This window comes from Metopolophium dirhodum, chromosome 2 (assembly GCF_019925205.1).
Source record: "Metopolophium dirhodum isolate CAU chromosome 2, ASM1992520v1, whole genome shotgun sequence".
NCBI classification, from domain to species: Eukaryota; Metazoa; Arthropoda; class Insecta; order Hemiptera; family Aphididae; genus Metopolophium; species Metopolophium dirhodum.
In genome coordinates this window covers 15,824,373-15,852,329 of record NC_083561.1, presented here as the reverse complement: position 1 = coordinate 15,852,329, position 27,957 = coordinate 15,824,373, and the positions used below count along the sequence as shown (strand labels likewise).

At 28.6% G+C, this 27,957-nt stretch overlaps 1 protein-coding gene across 1 annotated transcript; it reads left to right on the top strand.

The window, feature by feature from the left end:
• Window positions 1–451: 451 nt before the first annotated feature.
• On the top strand, window positions 452–3,927 carry LOC132938183 (zinc finger MYM-type protein 1-like). The gene is made up of 7 exons (XM_061004883.1): window positions 452–589; window positions 709–804; window positions 882–977; window positions 1,055–1,150; window positions 1,228–1,323; window positions 1,427–3,799; window positions 3,871–3,927. Exons 1-7 carry the CDS (start codon window positions 452–454, stop codon window positions 3,925–3,927), a joined length of 2,952 nt encoding a protein of 983 aa, XP_060860866.1.
• The last annotated feature ends 24,030 nt before the right edge of the window (window positions 3,928–27,957 follow it).

Genomic DNA, 27,957 nt, shown 5'->3' with positions numbered 1-27,957 from the left:
TTTCTTAATTTATTTATTACAAATTTTATGCGGCCATTCCATTAAATAAAATGTATATAATAAATTTTATTATATAAATTGTATGATACATTTCTATACTTAAGTAACCTATACTATTACTTAGGTAACCAAAATGAAATATACTTTAAGTAGTAACAAATTATGAACTATTTTATGAATAAAATTAGTTTTTATTTATTTATTATTTTTTACATAATTTTATTTTAACTAAAATATAAATATTATATATTATATTTAAATATATCTGTATGCCAATTTAATATTATTTATATACCTATTTATATTGCGTTCTCGCATAATTAAATAAAATAATTTTAATTCACAATTATAATATTTTGAATGAGCTTTTAAAATTTAAATTTCAGATATTTTGTTTAATATTCTAATTGTATTATTTAAAACCTTCTAAAGTAAATCTGCAGGCTAAATTATGAATAATGACAACAAAAAAAGAAAATTTAAAGGTGGTGCAGAGAAAAATAGGGAAAAACACCAGAAAATATTAAACACTGTGGCCCAACAATGTCACAAAATAACTAACATGTTTTCTTCCAATACATCATGTAAAGTAAGTTAATACTTATTTTTTATGCTCAAGAATTATGAATATTAAATATTAAACATTTTCTAAAATCAAAACTATTACAACTATTACAAATACCTGATATTTATTTTAAAAAAAATTAGCAATCTGTAGCCAAAAATATTTCTCTACAAGTTATTCGAGAAATTGCAGATGGTTCCAATATTGTAATAGACAACCATTCTACAAATAATTGTTTGGTAAATAAACCTATTTTTTAAATCTTGACTTATGAGTAGGTACCTATTAATTATAAAATATTAATATATCATTTTAGGAATCTGCAGCCAAAAATGTTTCCACTGAAGTTATTGAAGAAAATGCAGATATTGCCAATATTGTAATGGACAACAATTCTACAAATAATTGTTTGGTAAATAAACTTATTTTTTAAATCTTGACTTATGAGTAGGTACCTATTAATTATAAAATATTAATGTATCATTTTAGAAATCTGCAGCTAAAAATGTTTCCACAGAAGTTATTGAAGAAAATGCAGATATTGCCAATATTGTAATGGAAAACAATTCTACAAATAATTGTTTGGTAAATAAACTTATTTTTTAAATCTTGACTTATGAGTAGGTACCTATTAATTATAAAATATTAATGTATCATTTTAGAAATCTGCAGCTAAAAATGTTTCCACAGAAGTTATTGAAGAAAATGCAGATATTGCCAATATTGTAATGGACAACAATTCTACAAATAATTGTTTGGTAAATAAACTTATTTTTTAAATCTTGACTTATGAGTTATAAATAGGTAGGTACTTATTAATTATAAATTATTATAAAATATATATATATATTATCATTTTAGCAATCCGTAGTCAAAAATGTTTCACTTGAATTATTTGAAGAAACTGCAAGTGGAGATCTATTGGATGGTTCAAATATAATTTTTAGAAATGATCCTGTTAATTTTGTTAATGTTGAACAATGGACTCCAGAGTTAAAAAATATGATTCTAAGTTTGGGAGCTTGTCAGCCCAAAGAACAAGATTTAAGCTTGGTGAGTTATGAAAAAGACCATCTAAATAGAAGTTTTCATTCAGCTTGGTACAACAGAAAGTTAATTGATAATACATATGTAAAACGGGAATGGCTTAGTTATTCTCCTAAATTAAATAAGATATTTTGCCTCTATTGCATATTATATGGTAAAAATACCAATACTGCATGGACAAAAGAAGGTTTTTGTCATTGGAAAAATGGATCATTATCAATTACTAAACATGAAACTTCTTCTACTCATATATTTGCATCATTAAAAGTTAAATTAAAACAAAGTTGTCTACCAATTCTACCATCAATACTTGAAGACCATAACCGGCAAGTGGCATTCAATAGGGAACTAGTTAAACAATTAATTGAAATAACAATTTTTTTGGCAAGACATAATCTCCCATTCAGAGGGCATAAAGAAAATTGGGAAAGTGACTTGAAAGGAAATTTTAAAGATATGGTTGTTCTAATTTCACAACATTCGCCTACTCTATCTGTTCATATCAATCAGTTAATGGCCAAAGGAAAGAAAGAAAATTCTTTTATTTCTTGGGATCGACAGAATTCTCTAATAGACTCCATTGCTCAATATATTTCGTCAGTTATTAGAACACAGATTGTGAAGGCTGGATATTTTAGTATATGTATGGACACGACATTTGATGTTTCACACAAGGAGCAGCTTTCATTTATTGCAAGATACATTTTCAAATCTAAAATACATGAAAGAATTATTGCAATAACTGAATCGCCTTTAACTACTGGTAAAGTGCTTTTTGACATGTTTAAATGTGTAATGGAAAAATGTGGTTTGAACTGGAAGAAAAATTTAGTTGGTCAGTCTTACGACGGTGCTGCAAATATGAGGGGGTCATACTCTGGACTCCAAGCACAAATTCTTGATGAAAATCCAAAAGCTCTTTTTGTGTGGTGTCATGCCCACAGATTAAATTTAATAGTTTTATCTGCTGTTGGATCTTGTATAGAAGCAGTAGATTTATTTGGGAATATGGAAAAACTTTACTGTTTTATAACATGCAGTAAAAAAAGATCAGACATTTATAGAATGAAGCAAAAAGAAATTTATCCAAAAAAACAAGTACATGCAATAAAAAGAGTTGGTACCACAAGATGGATGTCAAACTCATTTGCCTTGGCAACAATTTTTGAAACACTGGAAGCAATATTGAATATGTTAGAGGAAGTTAAAAATCAAGATGGCTCGTCAGATTATAAAATAGCCACTGAATGCAATGGGCTATTAATGTATTTTCAGTCTTCTCGTTTTATTGTAACAGCATTTATGTTTAAGCATCTGTTTGATATTCTAGGGCCTTTAAGTAAATTATTTCAAGGTAGAGATTTAGACATTTTGGCTGCCGTCAATTATTTAAAAAAAGCAGAAAATAATATTATTATGATGCGTAATGATGAAGTTTTCAATGATATTTTTGAAGAAGCAAAATCATTTTCAGAAAAACATTTTGGTGATTTTGAAATAAATAATTTACGATCCTTTAGGAACAGGAAAAAAAAAGTTGTTCGACAAATCGGAGAGATAACTTTTGATGAAACTATTGAGAATCCAGTTCAATACTTTAAAGTATCAGTATATTTTGTAACAATCGACATTATAATACAACAGATTCATGACAAGTTTAATCAAAATTCAGTATCAGTCATGAAAGATATTGGTCTATTATCATTAAAAAGAATGAAAGAAAAAACTGATCTCCCTCAAGATGCATTTAAAATGATATGCAATGTGTATGGATTAAACCAAGAATTAATCAAAAATGAATATATCATGTTTAAAGAGATTGTTAAAGATTTAGATGTTAACTTGTTATTAAAGCTACCAGAAAAAATCCATGCAGACTCTGATGAAGACAACATTCATAGTGACGATGAAGAAAGTGATGGGGAAATAGACAATTATAAAAACATGGCAAGTTTAATAAATATTTTTGAAACAATGAATAACGCCAACATAAAAGCAGAATTTGAAAACTTATATAATATAATTAAACTAAGCTTAACACTACCAACGTCTAGCTGTACAGTTGAAAGAAGTTTTTCAAAATTAAAAATTATAAAAACCAGGCTACGTTCAACGATGGAACAAACAAGATTAGAAAATTTAATGCTCATTTCATGTGAACATGATATAAATATTGATATTGATAAAGTAATTATTGCATTTTGTACTTAATTTTAATAAAAATAATTGTTAATCTAAATTATTTTATTTATTTTCAGGTAATAGACATTTTTGCTGGAAAATCATCAGTTTTGACTAAATTATTAACCTTTTAATTTTATTAGTCATTACTCATTAGTCTTAACATGTTTTATGTTTATTATTTATAAACTAAGTTAAAATAAATATATTTTCATTTTTCAACAGTATCTTAAATCTATATTTTTATATTTTAAGGATTTGAATTTATATATTTTTGTAGCATCCTAAAAATTTATTTGTTACCAAAAAATTTGCTTTTGGGAAATATCTTTGTATGTACATTGTACATAATATAAATTATAATTAATATATAGTCCCCTGGTGTCTGTCGAAATCTGTGATTTTTCCTCAGAAAAAAATGTTTATTCAGTTTTTTTTAATAATTAGTGAGAAATTAACTATTTTTATTTATTTTTTCTTTTAATACAACTAAATATTTAGTAAAATTGTGTTCCCTATTGGGACAGGATGTATCAGGGATGTTTTAACGTAGGATGGTCAAACCCGGATGGAATCCATTGGACATTTTTTCACCAACATACAGACACGATAATAATACAATTTGTATACGTACAACATATTATTTGATGTAATTTTTTATTTACCACCTCCTCCCACCCAAATTTTATATTTTTTTTTACGGCAAATAGGGTTATTAAAATAGTTAATATATTGAGGCCGCGAAGTTTTGAAATTGCCCGACCACATTTTAAAAACTTCGGCGCCACTGCTTACCCAGTTATACATAAGACCATTTTAAGTTATAACCGTTTGGTATTTATATAAGGTAGGAGGAACTTACGTATCATCTCAGTGTGGAAGATATTATATTATAATATTATGTACCTACCTATACTGCCGAGTGCCGAGATAATATTATTATTGTGTCTATAGTAAAAGTGCTTTTAAATTGATGTTATGGTGGGGACGGTTTTTTTTGTCACGACACGCGTATCAAAATACATATTAAAGGCAGTAAATATATAGGCATCTGTATACGACTATCTATACACAATACAAGCCTGTGTTCTTATTATTACGTTTGTACGTGCAATGCAATAATACCTATATAACTATATAACTTGCATAATACGTTTATCGCATTAATTGTCATGCTTATACTGTCTGTGTCTATACAATAATAACGTGAACCTGTTTAATAATAGTAGTAAAAAAACCACCCGTACCTATATCGTACTTATACTTAATTAATATAATTGATCATATGCTCGCATCGAACAAGTTGTTAGGATGGATATGATAATCAATGACACACGACGGAACAGAACAATGCAAGTAGGTAGGTAGGTAGGTAGGTTGGTTTTAACCTATAGATATAAGCATTATACATAAATACCATATTATACGTCGTGTATATACATATATATATATGTATATACTTCAGCAGGACGTCTTGCACTCTCGCCGTGTATATTATGTCCTCGTAAATACCTACTCCCCTACCATATAGGTGGAATACAACTGACTCGTCTACATTTGCCACCTGGTTTTGCAGGACATACGTTACAACTAAAATGGATAATAATACTATTCCGAATACTCTCTAACTAATAATAGGTAGTCTATTCGAAAGGAACTATTATACGATTTAACTTTTAAAATGTATTTTTTTTTTATTGAATTTAAGCCCGGTGACTGTGGCCATTAGCTGTTGTAGGGGTTATGAACTGTAGTTGGTAAGGTCTTGTAATGGTTTGTTACGGTAGGTAAGCAACACGCGTATTTGTGTGGCAACGTCTTAAGTACTACGAACCCGGGTGGTCACCCATCCGGGAGCTAGTAGTTGCGGGCGTTACTAACCCTCAGTCGCATTACACAAACCACCTTTTAAAATGTTTGTAATATACAATATATGTACATTTCAGGACATCAGGCCTCTTATGATATCTATATTATGTAATATGTGCAGATACCTAGTTCAGAAAAATAAAAAAATACTAATGGTTGAAAACGTACTTATGATTTTATCAAACATTATTTTGCGGTAAGATATCTTGATGTGGACGAACATCACGATGAGAAACATGGTGTAGGTGTACATAATTTATCGTAGGTAGTTTAATATAACAAAAATAAACCAAAAATAGTGTGATATAGTAGTTGTTTCACGGGGGAAAGATGTGCTACAGTACATAATATTATATCATACACTATACACATATTATTATACATTAATATATTTACCTATTAATATATTTTATGTATATGTTTCGTGTGTACACGAATACACGATGTCTAGTATTATGTTTCCTAACATTTTTTCCACAATTAAATAGGCGGTTCCGGAAACTGCAGTAGACCATTAATTGCATAGCAAGCATGACTGCAGTATAAATTGCAGTAATGCAATCGTACGCATATACGATGTGTATTTTTGATCTATCGCATATACTATATATTCATGAGGTTAACTTTACTATAAACCTATATTCAACCTTTATTGAACCTATATTTTGTAGCTAGGTCCATATACGATTATAGTAAAACGCGATAGTTGCTTTCGCGACAGGGTATACTGCCACCGTAGTACCGCCGTCTTACAATAGTTATTATCACACTATATTAGTTGCGCGAAGTTGACCCCCCTCCCCCCCACACATTACCATTTTGACTTCAACCCTCCACCAATATTTTAGAATTTATTTGGAACTAATTGAACATAATTTTCAAAATTTGGAACCTCATACTTTTCCCGGTAAAATTATTTTTCGGTTGGGAGGGGGCAGGTTACACTATTATCATGCATGCATCTTCTTTCACGACAGTCACTATATCATAGCGTTTTTTTTATCATTGTATCTAGCTCAATCAGTTATAAGAAATACCTAACAACATAATATGATTATTTAAATACAGACGTGAATGTGCACATTATAATATGCATAAACCATATTTCAGAGAGTCCACCAATACGCACCCAAACCCGAAATACCACATTGTAATAATAAGTGCGATTTACAATTTTGTACGGTGGCGTCCTATAAATACGAAACTACGTCAATTTAAAATGGCGGCGTATCATGATCTATAATATAGATTCTATATTATAAAATATACATAACCACTTTTAACATGTAAATCCCCATACCCATAGGCGCAAATCACCCAAAAATATCAGGGGGGCTTAAGCACCAAAATTTTTTGAATTTGTTTTTGAATTTTTAATAAATTTAGTTGTAATGGAAATATTATGGTGGTAGTACCATAAGTTAAAATCACAGGATTTGGGGTGCTAACATAAAATTGAGGATGCTAAGCACCCTTAGCACCCCTGCGATTTGCGCCAATGCCCATACCCTCGTTGGATATCTCATTCCACATATCATACCTAAGTACCCAACTATACCTACATAATGTAGGTATAGTTGACTATTATTAATAAATAAATAATATTTCATTTTAAAACATAAACATAATTAATTGTTTTTATTCAACTATATAGTGGCGAGAGGTTTTTGTTTTATATCATTATACGGTTATAAAAATAATAACTCATATTTATAAATTATATCTAATAATTCTAAGAACAACAAATCATAAAGGAGTATTATAGATGAGCGTATAGTGCGTGAGTATAATATCAACTGCAATATACACCTACGGAGTTTGTCCATATTTAGTGGGTGTTTACATAATAATATTATACTATTGTAATAGACTTATAGTCTGAATTTGTTTTGGCTAAGTCTCTGTATGTGACAGCTGCGTGATTCATTGGCTGGTGCTAAAATTGGGTTTTTTCATGTTAAATTTTTTTTACAAATTAATTTCTTAAAAAGTGTCGTGTTTTTACCGTCTTCATTTGGTTTGTATGAATCATATAGGCTTGGGGATTTACTGCGTTTTGTTAATATTTGTTTAATTGTCTTTGGAACGTTACAATAGTTGTGCATATTTTTTCTAGAAAAAAGTAAAAGAAAATAGAAAAGAAAATCTGTAAAAATGGATTATTGTGCTGTAATTTGATCTAATCTGTCTTTCTTGATTATATCAATTAGTAGGTTATCTACTTACATACTACGCTTAATACCAATACATGCATAGATTATTTATGAGTTTTTACAAATAAATGTTAAAAAATAATAAATATTATTATTACTTTGAGGAAGAAACCAAAACGATCGTGGTTTTAACTAATTAACAAATCAATAAACTGATAAAATCAAACAAACGTATTAATAGAGACATGTATAATACCTACAGTACCTAGCCTATATATGTATAGTTAGAGTTTAAGTATGTTGTATATTATAATGTAACATAGCATAAGCATTAATACTTTATTTCGATAGTAGAATTATAGATATTTAATAATATTATAAAGTCATAATATACTTATTAAATGCCAATTTGTAAACTTAAAATCCCAGTGCTCAACCAATTTTTTTTATATAATATACAGATATTGAATTTAGTGCATTAGTCAATTATTAGTTGTCTATACTCTGTAATTACGCCTCTACTGAGCGATAGTGAAATATTTAATTTACTTATTTACATACTAACACAGTAGTCAGTAACACAATATTGCGTTTAGGTACTATGTGTCTATGTTTACTTAATTACATTACGGAACTCTAAACGAATTTATATTTCTCGGCAAGAATAATATTCACTATTTTCACAAGACTTATTATTTTTTTTACAACATTTTGCTCTGAATGATTTGAATTAAACATTTAAATGTGTTAAATGAAGTGATTTAAACTACTATTTTTTAATAAGGATTTTTTTTTTGAATGTCTGCCGTACCTAGTTATGACGCATGTAGGTACCCAAAATTCTATTTTAATATTCGTCGTTTCCTTCTATAGGGTAATTTCAAGTAACTACCTATGGTGTGTACATGCATGCATGTGAGTGTAACCAGTATAAGGTATCACCTATATAACCTCATATACGGTTTTTGGTACATAGACCTATATGGTATATTATACTACTATACGTAGTCTTATATAGGCTATAGGCATGTGCAAGGGGTGAGCCGGTGGCTATCCTTGACTTGACATCTTTTGGGGCATTATAAATACGAATAAATCTACTACGTATATAATTATTATTATACATATTATCTGCAGCGAAGGCTCGTGGTAATTTGACAGTGTATAGTGATACGACATTTTAGTAACACCTCTACCCCCACATTCACCAAAAAAACGAAATCATTCACCGAACAAGGACATACTAACAGTTAGTGTGGAAATTAACATAATGGTAGGTACTTGATGATTTTAAAGCCATGGAGAATAGATGAATTATTTCTTTATATTTTTATATGATTTATAAATAAATGTACATATTATTTATATTTAAATATTGTTTAATTTGTAAGTTATTAAACCAAATTTTTTAAATTATTGTCTAATGTGTATTTTTGTTTCTATTTAATAGTATTATTAATTTTATTTTCATTAGCAACATAATATAACAGTGTAGGATTAGGGCCTAGGGCGGTAGTGCGTAGTGAAAAATATAATTTATTATAAATTATCATTAGTGTTATAGTGTATATCTATATTTTATTAAGGTGGCTCCAGCCTCCTAAGTGTTTATTTAATAATTTCCCATCACTTATCTCTATTAGTTATTAAATATTGTTACCGGGATTTTAAATACTGAATATTTATATAAATTATTTAAATATTTATGTAAATATCATTATTATTATTTATTTCTATTAAAAAAGAAAATACATTTGATTTGTATTTTTAATTTAATTTATTTTAATTGTATTCATTAGGTAAAACAATAATGAATTATTAAAAAACATAATATATGTAGGTATAAAGAAAATTTCAAGTCAAAATATTTTGAAGTTTTGTTTTTTGACATCAAATTTTATGGTGTTTTGAAAATTGCCCTTTACTTAATTTAAAAAAGATATTTCTGGATAATAAATGTTGATTTTTTATCTTCATCTAGATAACTATTCTAGAAATTATCTTTCTACAACACTGCCTATGATGTTCTATGTATAATGACATAATGTATAATATATTGTAGTTTTAGTGTAATTGATGAATCTTAAAAGCGTTAGTGCTTATATATAGTGTATAATATTCAAAGTTCTCTTATGTGCCGTGCCATAATAGCGAATGACGATGATATTAAATTATGTATATTATTGAATGTAATTATTTGTCTTTGAAATGTACTAAATGTGTGCTTTATACCACATTGAACGTATATGATTTAATTATTTTATAGGCACGTTGGTTAGGGTAAACACTCATGATATATTAAATTTACTTAAAAAGTTAAAAATGTTTGAGTGTCTATAAAGTTTAAGCGACTAAATAATTAATTGGTCTGTCTTAGTCCCGACTGTATATACGCTGCGTTACCTATGTGGTTATATTATGTAGTCCTCTAAAAGCAATTTGGATAGATGAGGAATTTCACAGCAATTAATTTTTTCTATAGTTGTACCACCATAAATAGTACAAATAAGAACAAGTTATTATTATTTTTTTTATTTATTTAGAATTGTAGTTGTTTTTAAGTAAATAACACAATAATTACTAAAATGTAATTTTAGTTGCTGACGTATAATAACTACGTATTATTTACGAGTTAATCATAAATAATAAATATTATTTTTATTTAATTTTAACGGAAACATATAATTATATGCTAAGTAGACCGTCTCATAAATTAATATCGTATTAGATAGACATAAATTATTATGGTTTCAATGTTATTTTCATATTATACATAGGTATAAATGTGGGGGATATAATAGGTAGGCAACTTATTTTACATAATTTAACCAGTGCAACGGTGCATCTACATCATGAATTCTGAATATTATTATAAGTATGTGAGTAACGTCTTTGCATATATAAAATGTCCAAAAATATAGGTTTATTAATTTTTTTAAGAAACCGATGTTTAGTTGTGTTACTAAAAAAATCATACATCTGAAATTCTGTACACCCATAACTGCATAAAGTAAAAAAAAAATACGTTTAGGTTATAAACATAAAAAATCTGTATTTATCAACGTTTAATTTATACTAAAGTTTCATAGTCAATCTTAACAAATTCAAACTCAGAGGCGAATATTTAAAATTACATTTTTATAATAAATGATAAAGTCAATAATAATATTATATATACCTACAGGATAAATGTGCATGGTATATTTAAAATAATTCTTTTAGGTAATCTTATATATAAAAATCCCGTGTCACGTCTTTGTCCGGAATAAACTCTGAAACAACTGGACCGATCTTGATGACATTTTTACAATATGTGTAATTTGGCCGAACTTAAAAGATAGGCTAATTTTAAAAGGGAAAGTATCAACCCCCGGATGTGCTAAAACGGGAATTTTGAGATTTCAGATGGACATTTTTGTTTATAAATGGTTGCCATGGGTTTTTAAGTTATAATAATAATAATAATAATAATAAAAAAATATTTGCTTTACTTTTTAAGTATAACTTATAATATTAAAAATGTGAAATGAAAATATTTTTTGAAATATTAAAATATATTAAATATATTAAAATACATATTATATATAATATATACAAGAAGATCTGATAAGTAGTTCCAGAGTTTAGTCTGTATAGTTATAGTCTATGTATTTATATAGTTATATATATAAATTAATGTTTGTGGGTAGATTAGACCTCTGGGAAGAAGATAGGTTAATTTACATAGGGATAAATTTGTTTTTTTTTATTCATTGGATTTTAGTACCGTTAGGTTAGAATAGGATTTTGTATAAATTGATTATATTAATCCACTGTAGGTGGAATTAAGTAAAAACGACAAACTTGGTATAACTTTGATAATTTAGAGTTAAATCAATAAATCATACACTTACCTACAAACAGCACGGGGTCCGTGATCTACCGCAAATAGATTGCCTACCTGATAATGTATTGCTGCGAATCAGAATTTTTATTCCGGGCAACGGAAAAGTTAAGATAAATTTTGAACACCATACACCGAATATTAAATAACGAATTGAACAAAGTTTGAGTCATAATGAGTTGATACATTTAACGGGCAACGAAGTGCACGGGATCAGCTAGTAGTATATTTGTTTTGGTGAATTTCAGACTACCAATTAAAGTTTATACACGTGGTTCACATAATTATATAGGTTTATATTAATATATTATAGATTTTAAATTATTTTCAAACGTCTAATAACTGAATGTGTTTTTATCTAAGGGATAGTGACCATATTTTATATTATATCATATTGTTTACTTAGGTACTAGTACTTAGTGTCTTAGTTGCATATTAAACCCATTAGGTTCGAGGATTTGATCAATTTTATGATTATTCCACATTTCCACCCACAAACAAGCAACATATTGTATTAATTAATAGATGACGGATCATTTATTATGATTATGACTTACCTGAATTATCTTACCTTACTTATCTGATTTACTTCTGAAAGTTGTTGAATAGTTAGCTTAGTTGATAAATTTGGAACATAAATACATATAACACATAATACGTTCCTAATTTTAAGTATTAACGCAAGAAAAGATAATTTGAATGCAAACCAGAATATTTGAAATATATAAACATTAAACATTATAAACAGAGTGCACATTACCTATACTATTTAGCATTTGATTTATTATTTATAATATTTAGCAAAATATTTAATTCGTTATAGATCAGTTCTATCTGTCCAATCAGTGGCGTATTTGAAGCTCAACCAAGAGGTAGAAGAAGCGATTACATTTTAACAATAATATTAATTTTTAATTTAATTTTATTTTATACCAATTTGATAATTGTTTAATTATAACATTTAAGTTATAAATAGGTACATACAAGCCTCAAGAGGCCTCATTCTAAAGGGTTCCACTCATCGTTTCTATTTAAATACGCTACTTATATTATCATAAAGCTTTTATTCAGAACACTAATAGATCGTAACAAGCTATTAAAATTGATTTTCTTAATGCTTAAATAAAAGTATTAAATCTAATTATTATATGCCTAGGTAGTTATTATAATTTATTAAAATTAATACAAATTTAACTTATATTTATAATTAATGTTATTAATATAATATATTATGATGATAATAGATGTTTTAACACTTTGAGTGCCGGGCCAAAAATGACAAAACTGACCATTCTTACCGGGACATTATTTTGTTTGTATCATTATCATTAAATGTGTGTATCATTATCAATACACACGGCACAAATAAACATATTAGTTGTGTATTAAAATTGATACACATGGCAGTCAAAGTGTTAAACATTGATTTATGCCCTTAAATTGCCTACCCAATGCGCCGTCATGAATGAGATATTTTTATGAGGATAATATCGGTTTATACATTCGAATGGCATTATAATGGAATTTATTATCATTCAATACAAATAATTCGCCCTTTAATTTTATATGCAGCCCCGGTCTGGGGTCAATGTGCTACAACTCATATACACAAAATGCAAGTATTACAATCAAAAGTCCTACGTGCCCCATGGTTTGTCCGAAATGACGCACTGCACACATATTTCAAAATTCCTACCATCAAAAACTACATAAGAGAATTATCGGTAAGCTTCTTTAACAAATTATCTAAAGCAAGTGGTCCACAGCACTTTAGGCTTCAGCGATTCACCCGTCCAAACAGTCGCAGACTCCAACGCGGCAGTCCACACGACGTCCTAAATCTTTAATCTACTATTGTATTATGTAAATATTGTCTTATATTTTAACTGTTTTATTTTCTATAACCATTTTTATTGTAAATTGTTAAGCATATGATTTTTTTAAAAATGTTGATGTATCTAAAAAAAATGTACGAGTACTTACCTAGTTTTTGAATTATTAATATGTGTATAGTGTATATACTATTAATATTCCTTAAACATTTTAAATATATATACATATTGGATCTAGTATTAGTATTTATATATACTTGACAGTTTTTACAAATTACTAAATATTGATAGATTAATATTAGTTAATATAACTTTTAATTAATCATAGCCCCCAAATCTACCAAACCTATAATATCTTGGGCCTTTGTCATATTATCTTTATTACACAAAGTTAAATAACAAAAAATACTCGATAGTATTTTGGATACATTTACATTTTCAAAAAATTCATCTGCTCAACAATTTACAATAAATTCTCATTTGAAAAAAAGAAGTTAATATCACCACAGGAGACAGGACTATGCCTTAAATGGCATAAAATATCTAAATATACTTAAAAATGCCAAAAAAAACAGAATACATTCATTATTATTAAATTTATAAAAGGAAAGATGTGGGGTGAGCAAGGCAGCAAGCTTGGTGAATCACCTTGTATGTATATATATTATATTATATAGAATCTTAAAATTGAAATAATATTATAGGATTTCATTAATCATTATAGATTTTAATACGTCAAAACTAATAACAAACTATAAATTTAAAAGTAATTTATCTTAATACAGTTTCTCGACTATGTATATATTAATATCATAATAATACAAGCCCATCTTATGCCAAGTTTTTTTTATGTATAGTCGTAGTAGTGTATCATAAATCATTGTTCTGTTGAAAAAAAGTTCAAATAAATACACTATTTACTAACGGAAATAAAAAGGAATTTTTATGAAAAATATATTTATAGATATAGTTGTCCATTATAGAGTCATAATTTTCTTACAATATTTTTCAGTCAAGTTAATACTAAAATAAGTTAAAACTGTGATAATTAATTGATATTAAGAGAAGTTTAAAACGGTGATAATTAATATTGACTAAACAGTATAAGATTCCATTTAATATAAATCTGGAACTAAATTATCTAAATTATTACAGTATTATCACCTAATATAGAGGTCTACTAAAGTCTGTTATTTTTTTTTTTTTTTTTTAATTGATCTTTAAGCCCGGCGACTATGGCTATTAGCTGATTGTGGGGTTTTATGATTGTAGGTAGTGGAGTTTGTAATACGGTAGGGTTTTTACACGTGTGAGTTGTGTTTGGCAAAATTTCGAATGGGGCACCCGTAGGTTTCTGCCATGCCCCGGGTGGGGCATGGCGGCACTTGTTCTCCGGACACCGTGACTTGTCTGAAGAAAAATGCCACCCACGGCCGAGGTATCGAATTAGCGTCGCAGCGGACGCCTTAGTCCGCTTGGCTGTTTTTACGTCCTGGGGATGGGTGTTTACTTCGTAGTAGTCAGATCAGTAATATTATCACATAAACAGTCGCATACTCGCATAACGATTTATATTATCAACAATCCCAGATAAGGGGTGGCTTAAAATTACATTAAGTAGTAATTTGTACTTTTTATAGTGCCTATAAGAATATACTTATTTTTTTTTGTTTGAACTATTAGGCGTTAGGGCCTGTCACCCGTCTACTATGTTCGCCACCACGGCCATGATAAGTGGGTGCACTAGTCATTTTTCATCGGTTGGGGCCCACAACCATGTATTGAACCCTGGGCTCCTGAAGGTCTAAACCGGGCTTGAATTTATCACCAAACTAAAGAAATTATACTAATAAATATTATTTTAATTTATAGTAAGTTTTCTAACCAGAAATCTCTTTTGAAATTGAATATTTAGCATTATTTCTTCTAGGAAAGGGTCATCACTCATCAGACACAAAAGTGTTAAGCTTCGTGGTAAATTCAATAGGGTAGAATATAAGCTTGTGTATAATAATTAATAATTTTAGTGTCGCATTTTGGCATTTTTAATAATTTGTGCGTGTGCAACAATATTTCTGTAATTAGTACCTATGATATTTTTTCAAATTGTCATTAGAAGGGCGTTTTTTTACTTTTAGATCAGGAGATTTAGGAGGTCAGGTCTTTACGCCTTATTGCCTTAATTGATTCAGTTGTTGCCAAATGGTTTTTTATTCAGTTGGAAAATTTATAATGCAAGTGGTACCTTTATTAACGTTAGTATGTTCTAGAACAGAGGCCCAAGATTGAGAAGTTATTGAGTTTGATAAAAGTAAGAAATCGGTTTTTTATTGTTAGTTCATATAGGATTGTTATTTCTACCTATTACTAGTCAAAATATTTTGAAAATGTTATGGTTTATAGCATTATTTTGCTAATAAAAACATTCAGTGAATGAAGTACCTACATCAGTACCTACATCAATTAATTAATTTAGTATACTTACCTATTGAAATACGATACATAAATATTGATGTTTTGTTGATTAAAATTACGTAGGTACAATATAGGTACTTATAACTATAATATAACTACTTACAGAAATCTAATATATCTCTAATATTTGTTTTTAGATCTGTTTATTATTTTAATGGTAAGTACTTAATATTTGTTAACATGATCTGGCAACTGACACCGTGCATACGTAGTACGTACCTAGAGGTTTTAAATGTTTAGGATAAATTATCACTTTATGGTTAACGTGAAATAGTTATAACTTATATGTCTGTGTGTGTTATTATTATGATTATTTTTTTTACCTACTTAGACTTACATGCAGCCATACATGTTTAATACCTTATAACAATTAGATTATTAATTTATTTAGATGACACTGTTTCAAAATAAAATTATGAAATATGTTTTACAATAATATATTATATTAACATCAGAACAATATTAGTGGATTTCAATTATATATGTATATATGTGTATAGGAAACACCAAGGGCGCCCATTAGGGGGTGGAAGGATGTGAAATGTCACCCCCCCCCCTAGACAAATGTGAAATTATTGTAATTTTTTATAATTGTAAATAATAAATTATTTTTACTGATGATATTTTAATACATGACATATTACATAGGTCCATAGTTTATCTATGTTGTGTATTTATTTTATGTTACCTAACCTAAAATAACCCCCCCCCCCTTTTTCTGATTGATGGGCGCTCTTGGGAAACACGTCACACGTTATACACATACACACTCACACATATAACCACATAGGTAATACTATATAATATAGGTTGTATTCTTTTTTTATTGTTCAATATTATGATATGTTCGTTAAAGATTTATAGTTAGAAAAAAACAAACAGGCGTATAGCTGGACAAAAAAAATGTTAACTAATGTTTAATGATTCGAAAACATAACTGTACATAAAATGATTTTATTGCGGATGCTGGCGAGATGTTCACACTAACGAGGTGAAGAAAACCATTTGCTACCGCCGCTGTCAGATATCTACGCGTACGCATCGTCATCTCGCGCTATACTTATATCGCATATAATAATAATAATAATAATAAATAAATAAATATAAATATATTATGTACACGGTGCGTCTTAAACTGCGGCGCGTAACAAGACAAAATGAGATGGTAAAAAATAAAATCCTCAAAATAATAATATAATAATAAACAATAATGAATCTTACGAAAAAGACAAACGAGAGTGACTTATATATACGAGTGAAGAATTTTTTTGTCACTTCCCCGTGCGCATGCACGGCGGCGTTGATTTAGGTACTATATAAATCTAATACGTCCTGATAATACTGGCGTAATAATAATAATGGCATCCGCTCGTCACGTTTTCCGCCGGGCCAATGAAATCAATACATCAATAGCAGTGGGTATGATCACCCGAATTATTTCACTCCCACCGCCGCGGTCCGATATCATACGAGTATTATAGCTGGTAGGTACATACCTATTACCTACTATATATATAGGTAGGTACACACATTATATTCTCCGACACCGTCCTCGTCCGGACAAAGAATACGAAGAAACAATACGTTATTATGATTATGATTATTATTATATTCACGCGCGTATGGGGCGAGACGAAAGGGTTAAATCACGCTCGCGTATATTATATATACAGGACGGTGTATGACTCGTTTATACTGTTGTAGTTATATGCTGGATGTGTTTATACTAATTCTGTCAATCAAGGACGACGACGTGTCCGAAGAGACAAAAGAATAATATATATTATGCTATAGCCTATATATAATATATAAATATATATATATATATTTATAAACCAAACCAAACTCTAATAATAATAATAATAATAATAAATAATAATATGTACACAGGTATAAGTACAAATGCTTACCTTTTTAAGTTTTTATTTTTTGTTTCCAAGGCATTGTGTCGACGTTGTTTTGTCAGGATCAAAATTGCAGTCCCCGGATCCTAGATTTCATACAAGAGCCACGCAGTATAATATAATATAGGTATAGTGTTTGAGAATATTATTATTTGTTCGGCCGACAATGTCAAAGAAAACGTTTAAGCGAGTAGAGGATGTAATTGTGCTGTTCTGTTGCGTACAATTATTTTGTATTTTTCTAGTACAATCACGCTCATTGTACTAATGTTATACGCTGTACGCCGCGGTAGTGCGGTACGCCGGTACCTATATAGCTGGCATTATCCGGTTATATATTATATAGTATAATAATATATTATATTATTGTGATATCATTTTTAAATGCTTTTGTAACCAGTCGTATATTTTTGAACTTTTATTTTTATTTTACGAAACAAAATTATTAACGACTTTATGAGTTTTGTGTTTCATATACGCATTTGTCTGCTCGGAAAAATAATTTATGTTGAATTTTAAATGTTGACAGATATACTATATAGGTACAATATACATATTAAATTATATACTCTATGCAGTTTGCACTCGTGTGACGTGTACCTATTCAATTAGTTTACTTAAAAAAGTGTAGAAACAATTATGTACATGGCAGTACCTACATCCAATGGAATTACGCAGTAATAAAATAAAATATATTTTTAGGTACCTAAAACAAAATAAAAAAAACAATAATGAAATAAAAGAAATAAAGTATTGTTTAAAATAATAAAAATTAATTGAAGACAAAATCCGGAATAAATAAATACATTTACATAAGTAATATATTGTAAGTGTATATACCTACAGTATATAGGTATATTATACCTATAAAACACGAGTTCGACTAATATAATATAATATATGTATACACAAATTAAAATGGGTTTTATAATTTGCTGGCCACTATTTCCTTTTAATGTCTATTGTGTGAATAAACACATCTCGTTAATCATTAAATATAAAAAATTATTCATTTATAACAACCCACAGTATTATTGTGTGACATTTTATCACAATATTAATATTAATAATAATAATATATTATTCCTCCCAACAATTACGTTTTGTCGTTTTATTTTAGATAGGTATCTAAAACCTAAGTATCTTATTGTGTTTTTTTATGTATTCATTATTATTATATCTAGGTAATAATTATAAATGTATAATATTATATTAATGCAATTGTAGCTTTAAATTATGATTGTAATTAATACTAAGAATACAAAAATAACAAGGTATAATTTTTATTAAATAATTTTTATATTTTCGTTATTTATGTATTATGCAGCTGTGTTCATTCAATATTGTTTGAATCAGGAGTAGATAATTGGTTATTAATAATTAGTTTGGAGGATAGGATATAGTAGATATAGGTACGTAATACGTATAGTAGGTAGGTATATGATTTAATACCAATACCTGCTGGCTGGTTATATTCTAGATTTATTTATTGTGGTTTTATTTTTTATATAATGGACAATCAAAAAATTACGATTGCAAGCACAGATTATTTGTTTTTCCCGGAGCTTTTGAAAACTACTGGTAATCTTAAATTTTGACTTACCTAATGCATCAACTAAATTCACTTTCCCATCGCACAAGATACTGAAGTTGAAAATCGAAGCATTTTTTCGACTATTTATCGTCTACACAGAAAAAAACACACATCATTGTAATATATCAATACATTCATTGCTCGTCTCAGAATCTAAAACTATAATATGTATTATAAGTTATTACTTATTAATCGTCACAAAACGTTATAAGTTAGTTATTTCTGTAATCTCCCATATGAGCAGTGAAGGATAATAATGTCTTTAGACTTTTGAGTCTGTTGAGTCTGATGCGATGAATACGGTTAGGTCCAACACGGACGGTGGTCGATCCGTGATAGACACTCTTGATTTGGCGGTCGACCACATTATCACGAGATTTGGGCTACAGTCCGTGACTTATATGTCATGGGCGTTCAACAAAATGTCATACTGTTGTCTGTTACTATTTTCCAAGACGGACAGTAGACTCGCTGGTACGCTGTCACTGCCAAAAGTTTTTACAACGGACGACTCGCCGATGCCACTTTTTTCCAGGACGCCGATAGGATCGCGGGGGGATGTGGTGGCGTACTGCAAAATCCACGAGGGTTCTGGAAAAGAACCAGAAACCGCTTGGCAAACGTGTTCCGAGCGGTTTGTTGTTGCGGCTGCTCCACAAGTTTCCGATGCACCACCGCCATTATAGATAAAGTCCCATTATACTATGATGATTTTAGTAACGATCGATATTTTTTATTGGTATCAGAAAAAAACAGGTATAATTTTTGCACATCACTAAATTGATAATGTATAACCGTTTATGGTTATATGAATCGAGTGAATGTATTTCTGCAGTATCTACGAATATTTAAAATTTTAGTTATAAGTTTGTAAAACTATATAAATTATATTCCTAAAGTTTAGGAAGAATATTTTATTTGATTAACATATTATAGCAGTTAATTGTAATAAGTCCTAAATCTTATTACAGCCAGTGAGTATTGTAACACCTGCGTCCTACATAACTTGTCAATAATTTTAATTATTTCTACATAAAAACTTAACATAGATTAACATTGTTTTTTTTAAATTCCATCATTTTAATTAAAAGGATGCCTGCATGATAATATTTGTTTTCTCTCTCTGACTTACGTTTAACATAGATAAAACGCTTTCACTTAGAAATAGTTTTTTATGATTTTTGAGTTATCTTATTAGAGTCAAATCACCTATCATATACATTTTAGAGGATAATATTTTTGAGGGTTTGACTTTATTATATCAATTTTATATTTTATTATTATTTGACTTTATATTCGACTTTCAAAGTAAACATTTTTTTTATAAATTTAAATGATGTTTAAATTGTTTTGGGACAATATTTAGACAAATCGATGTGTCATAGCCCATAGGTATCCTCAAAAATATTATTCTCTATAATTTTTGTACTGGGTGATTTTGCTCCAAGATCAATTCAAAAACAAAAAAAAAAAAAAAATTTTGCGTAAATGCATTTTGTCTATGTTGAGCGTGGGCCAGAGAGAGAAAACAATTATTGACATCTTCTTAAGATCTTAACTGTTACAATAATGTATCTTTCTAATTAAATGTATTTATCAAAAGTTTTCAAATGTATTTCTTCATAATTCTTAACGTTAGAACCGTCTTAAAGTTTAGAAAAATCATTATTCAACGATTATACATATTTTGTAGATATGTGGTGTTTAGTATTTATAGAAAGTATTTAAGGTAATATTTTAGGTACCTATATGGCTATAAACTATACAAGGCCTAAAATTAAAATTTTTTGCTACTGTACACATAATTCCACACATAAATATTTTAAAATAATGAACATATAGACCTATAGTAGTGCACATGCCACATATATAACTTCATTGCAATATTGTTTTTGCTATTTATTGATAATTAGGTAGTTATAATAAATACAATCTAAGACAATCTTCCATAAAAATCTTTGATACCTATATGCAGTCTTGGGTAGTATTCCGAATACTTTTAGAATACTATATCCAAAAGTATTTTGTGATGTGTTCTGAATACTTTTATAATATGAAAATTAAATTGTTTGATTTGCATGTTATTCCCTTGCATTTGATTTAAAACAAAAATACAAAATTTATATTTTATGAGTTGGAAATTTGGAATCAATAATATCTATTAATAATTAATATCATACAATATCAAAATTATAACTGGTATCGTTTCATATTATGTTTATCAAAAATATTTTTTAGTATTCGGAATATTATATTTATCAAGTATTCGAATACATATTCGGAATACTATTTTTCTTAAGTATTCGAGTATTTATTCCAAATATTTTTCAAAAGTATTTTACCCAAGACTGCCTATATGACTAAACATTTTAAATTAAAAACGAAATAGCTTGGGTTAATATACTTATTATATTATAAGCCACCTAAAATATAGTGTAGTCGGTATTATTTTTAGTGTTAAGGATTTTAAACGAATACAATATGCTAATTAGTAATTTTCAATAATTTAATTGAATATTAATCAAATAAAAATTTATAAAAGCCAAAAATAAGTACTGCACACTTTTAAATTTGCTACTGCACATTTAATATTAGCTACTGCATTTAGTGTGTGCTACGCTGCACACAATTTTAGGCCCTGATACTATACTATAGTGACTTTTAAATTTTAATAGTAATGAATTTAAATTATGATAATTTATATTATACTATTATACGTGTGTTAAATCACTTAAATATTTTTAAATGGTTAAATAAAATAAAATATAGGTGTGTATATCATGTCGGTGGTACACACATCAAACAAATTTTATTTTATAATTTGTAAGAAATTTCACACATTCTTGAAAGTCAACACTATTCAATGCATCCATATAAGTGTTTCTATTGTAACAACTAACAGAACGTTATGAGTTTATGACGTTCGTTCTTAAATAATTTATATAAAGTTGAGTCATCCATAGAATATAAGATCACGATGGAATGAAGAAGGGATAACTAAAATGACAACATGAAATAGATGTAGGGTTTTATTGTTGTTTTGAATAATTAGATACACTCATTCCTTCTTTACAGTCCTAATTACAAACATTATTCTTATGCGTTCTGCTTCTGACGTATATTGAAAATATTTATCATTTCGTTTAAACGTTAAGTATTTTATTTTGTGTAATATTTTTTTTAAATATTTAAATATTCTTACCATATATAATGGGTTAAAAACGATAATATCAAAAGTGAGGTATGTATTAAACACAGTTCGTGACTTCGTTAATTCAGATTTCAGAAACATTAAACCAATACCAATTACTAATAATTACTAATTAGATATAGGTATATCTATAATACGTATTTTAAAATGTTAAGATTTAAAATTATTTTCAAAACTCTGTTACTTAAATCACTATGTGACATGCGCTATTATTAATCTTCAAACTATTTTTATTAATGTGTGTGGATGAAATAAAAACTAATCTTGACACAAGGCATTTCTAGGTTGTCAGTGCACAGCGACAACGAGCCGAGTCTATATATACACGAATGTTACGGTTACAAACTCGTTTTCATACTTCTAATACGGTTAAGGTGTTTATGCGATTTAACTTAGAAGTCTATATGGATGATGGACAGTTAACCCGGAGTAGCTTTATAATAATAAGAAATAAAATGTTTATTCTAAACGCTCGTCTCCGTGTATTGAAAATTATGTTGATCAAATGTTGAATATTTGAACATATATAATATAATATGTTTTTAAAATTATATGACTATAAGCTCCATATGAATTCATTTGGGCTTACTAAATCTGGTGAAGGTTATACCTACGCTTTAAAAATTAATTCTTACCTAAACAACATGTTAACATTTCAAATACCTATCATAGCCAATGCAGTCATATTAAATTTAATATTTATACCAACTACTACTTCCCTTCAAATAAAGGTGTATATCTCCTTATAAAAATATCTACATAAAAAACTACGCAAATTATCAAAAAATATAATTTAAATTATTCATTAAATCTTTTTAATAAAATAAAAATATTAAAAAACAGTTATTATAATTTATCAACCATATATTGTCTAGAGTAGTTGAAAACGGTAATTAATAATTAAACAGATATTAGTGGCGAAGGAGTACTTGGCCTCCCATATAATGTGATGGCCATTTTACACTTTTGGTTTTTAAGAACGAATATGGCAATAATCAAACTATGAAAGACGTGTCACCAACGTAAAAAATTAATTGTTGACATGAATCGTGATTTGTAAATGATCGATCATATAATAATTATAATAACACATGTTTATGATATTAAATACTCTCAAATTGTTCGTTAAATAATCGTTTTAAAGTTTTAATGTACTCGCATGAATAGCCTTTTGCTGGGAGCTGCTAAATTTCTAATAAATTTAATTTATATACCTGAATATCTTATGCAACTACCTATTCAATTGGTTTATACTCGATCGTTTTTAAAACCGTTGTATTAAAATATTTTATATTTTTATCATTTTATTATATAACAAGATACTCGTCGTTCGGGTCGGTCGTATAATCGGTGTGTCCCGCCGCGCCGTAGTAGATGGGTGCAGCGGGGATTAATCGATTTGGCAGAAACATCCTTTTTTGATAGAGGGTATATATCAACTCCGCCGGCTAGTGGCAACTGTTCATACTATATATTATCATTTACCTATCGATTTCGTCGAGTCTAAAATTTATTAAAATGGCAGAAACCAAACGGTAAGTTTTATATTTTAGTGAATTGTATTTTAGATTCTGAGCGGAGCAACGAATGTATTGATTTTACATTTTTACAATAATATGTGTTTGTAAGTGTAAAAATGCTTCAATTGTTTTCAACAACATCTTTTCTGGTAGGTTAAAAGTAAAAAATTCCCAAAAGTTTTCAAAAGCGTCTAGAAAAACGAACAATTAATTAAGGAAAAACTGAGATTTTTACGCAAAACCAGTTTTCGAAAATGTCTATTTTGTTTTTTAGGGTAACTCTAAAAGAAATAACCGAATATAGATACAATTTTTACTGAATTTTTATATAAGCAATTTCTATCAACCATGACATATTCGAAATATTACGACTCTTTTTGAGCTATTTATAGGCATAAAAAAATTAAAAAAACTAACAAAACTAAATAATGTTCAATTGTAGTATCCAACTACCTCGTAGGGTCAGGCTATGTATAAAAATAAAAATGCGCCTTAAAATGCACACATAGGTATAACACACGCTAAACTGCCAGACTATAATATTACAGCCAGTATCAATCACGATTCACGAAAACATTTTTGAGAAAGCATAGTAAATTTGTAGTTAAATAATGAAGTTTGAAAATATAATAATCTAATTAAAAATTGTACGTATAGAAGTGCATGGTGTAGTTTTCAAATCATTTTGAACCATACCAATAGATATTGGTTATAACCAATTCAACTGGAAATTATTGTAGCGTATTTTCGACATAATATCAGATAATATTCCCCTCGGCCCGCACTATAATGCATTATCCGATACCTATATAGCAACCAATAAGCAAAAAAAAAATAATAATATTAATTTCTGCTATTATACTATAATATTATAATATCTACCTATTATAATCTGCAACCAATGGCAACCATTTATAAATATAAACATAAAATAATTTTAAAAAAAAAGGAAAAAAACACCAGTGTAAAACCAATGTTACCGAAATAAAAAGGTATCAATAAAAAATGAGTGATATCCCAACAAAAACACTCCGCCATACTCCATGTAAAAAAAAGGTTCTAAAAATTGTGATATCATTTTATAGGTAGGTAGCCATAACACGTCTTTTAACTATAGAAATCATTTATGTTAAAATAATCTGCTAAAAAATTGAACTTAGCTTGGTGACTTTACTTAAACATTTAAAAATACTATATAGGATAATGAGTACATAATAATAATATATATAGTCTACTATCATTGAAATGGGTAGTGTAATAATAATAAGTGTTTTAAAGTTGCCAGGGTAAGTTCAATTTTTTAGCAGATTATTTTAACATAAATGATTTCTATAGTTCAAACTTCAAAGACTATAAAATGATATTGCAACTTTTAGTCTTTAGTCGTTTTTTTTTATACCTGACGTTTTTTTTTCAACACGGAGTACGGTGGAGTATTTTTGTTGGGATTAATATTTAATATATGTACTCAGAATATTTGTTCATAGATATTGAACAATTTTTAAATATTGTCACAATATTATTAGATCACATATAGCAGACAAAATATTTTTGTTTTGTATTCAATATTCATATTATTGTCATAAATCACAATATATTATATTGTTTTTACAATATTATTATTAAAATATTTTATGCATATAAATTATTATGTGTATATTGTTAAAAATTGCTTATATCATAATATTATGTCTCGAGATAAATGTTATTACCTAAATACTATGAAAATCGTTTGCACATATTGTACATAATATTTATTTTATGAACCCACTTATGAAATATTTAAAATATGATTGAATAATATTTATTTTGTTATATAAAATATGTATATTACCAAAATGGATTTTTAAAACTAGAAATAATAACTTTGATTTATTTATAAAAAAAAGATTTATAAAAACCACATCACCTACATTTATTTTAAATTAAAAATATTGATATTACAAATATTAATCAAATCAATAATAGAGGTAAACTACAATTTATCAATTAGTCTTAAAGTTTATGATCTTAAATATTTATACATTACATTATTAAATTTGAGGTCGGCGGAATTGATATATAGGTATCCTGCAGTTAGTATATTATAATATATTATACGAACAGTAGCCGGCGGAGTCGATATACAAAATCGGTGGAATCGATATATACGCCCACTGTAGCATAATATAATATTATAATAGTTATTATAACGAAAAAAGACTTGACAAAATGAACAAAACACTTTTCCAAACGTAATTAAGTATTACACGGGTGCTGCTGCAATATAACGACTATATACGCGACGTTCGTTATTGTTATTATTATTATTATACCGTCCATTATGATATTATTATTATCATGTTGTGCGCTAGTAAATATCATCGTAATATATAATAATATGTACAAAATAACACTGTATTATAACAAAATAGTATTAATAATATGGGCAGGTCGTTTCGTTAATGCTATAAGAGAGCATAAGATAATATAGGAATGGAGGCATATAATATTATCCCTACATATTATTATAATATATACTAATAAGTCAATCCGACACTGCCCCAGTGCAGTCGACACGCACGCGTCGGCACCAGCATAGTGTGAGGGGGGGAGGGGTAGTAAGTCTATATTATATAATGCGTATAATATTATTATTGCAGTGCAATGGCGACGAAGTGCTTGCGTGTGCATTGAGCGGGCCGGGCCGGCTAGGGCGATCCGTGTATATACGTACATACACATTAAAACGGACGACGGGGACAGTTGACTTTCGGATCGATCCGGCGACGGTGCGCAAACTTCCCCCGCGCGTTCGTGCTAACGCGTGGTGAGTGTGTGTGTGTGTGTGTGTATATATATATACTTACACAAGAGCTGCTCGGAAAATATGAACAATTAAAAAAAAAAAAAAAATAATAATAATAAATAAATGCCGCAATGACCTTTTGCTCGCAGACAACGGTGCAGACACCACACGACGACCCGCGACCCTCGACGACCGACCAACCCACCCACCAACTCACCCGCCACGCAAAAGCCTCGATCTCCGGTCGCGGGTGGGGACACACACACACACACACACAACGTGCATTATAATCCCGCGACCAGACGCGCGTATATACATGCGTATGTTGTATGTAAAATATAACATAATATGTATATACAGGGAGTATGTATGATATGCAGTATATACAGGGCGTACTTGTGCACGCACCACACGCCTCCATCGCGGTTCTGTATAATGTGCGGCGTATATTTATAATGCAAATCATGTATATAACTGCAACATATATTTACATATGTACCTACATATTATATATACGCTGCCGGAGTTTACAGTCATCCCGCGAGGTCCGTTAAAACAACAATAATATAATATTTCAATTTATTTAACGTGCGTTATACTTACACCGCGACATATGCATATATAGGGTATATCGCATCATACGAAGGCCGTCGCATACGATATTAAGTATATTATATACCGTCGTATATAATACTATCTTCGTCCTTTTGAGTTAGGCGCGAATGGTGCGATCGTTGAATCGCAGGTAAGTACTTCCTACGTGCGTATGACAAATACGATAATAATTAATATTATAAACTAACTGAATGACTGATCTTGCAGCACGGAGTTGGGCGTGACAAATCAAAATACAATGCCAGTGGATTAGCCCCGTCTTTAACTCCATTAATTATAAACTACATATATTTTTTCGGGTGGTATTGACCAAGTATAAA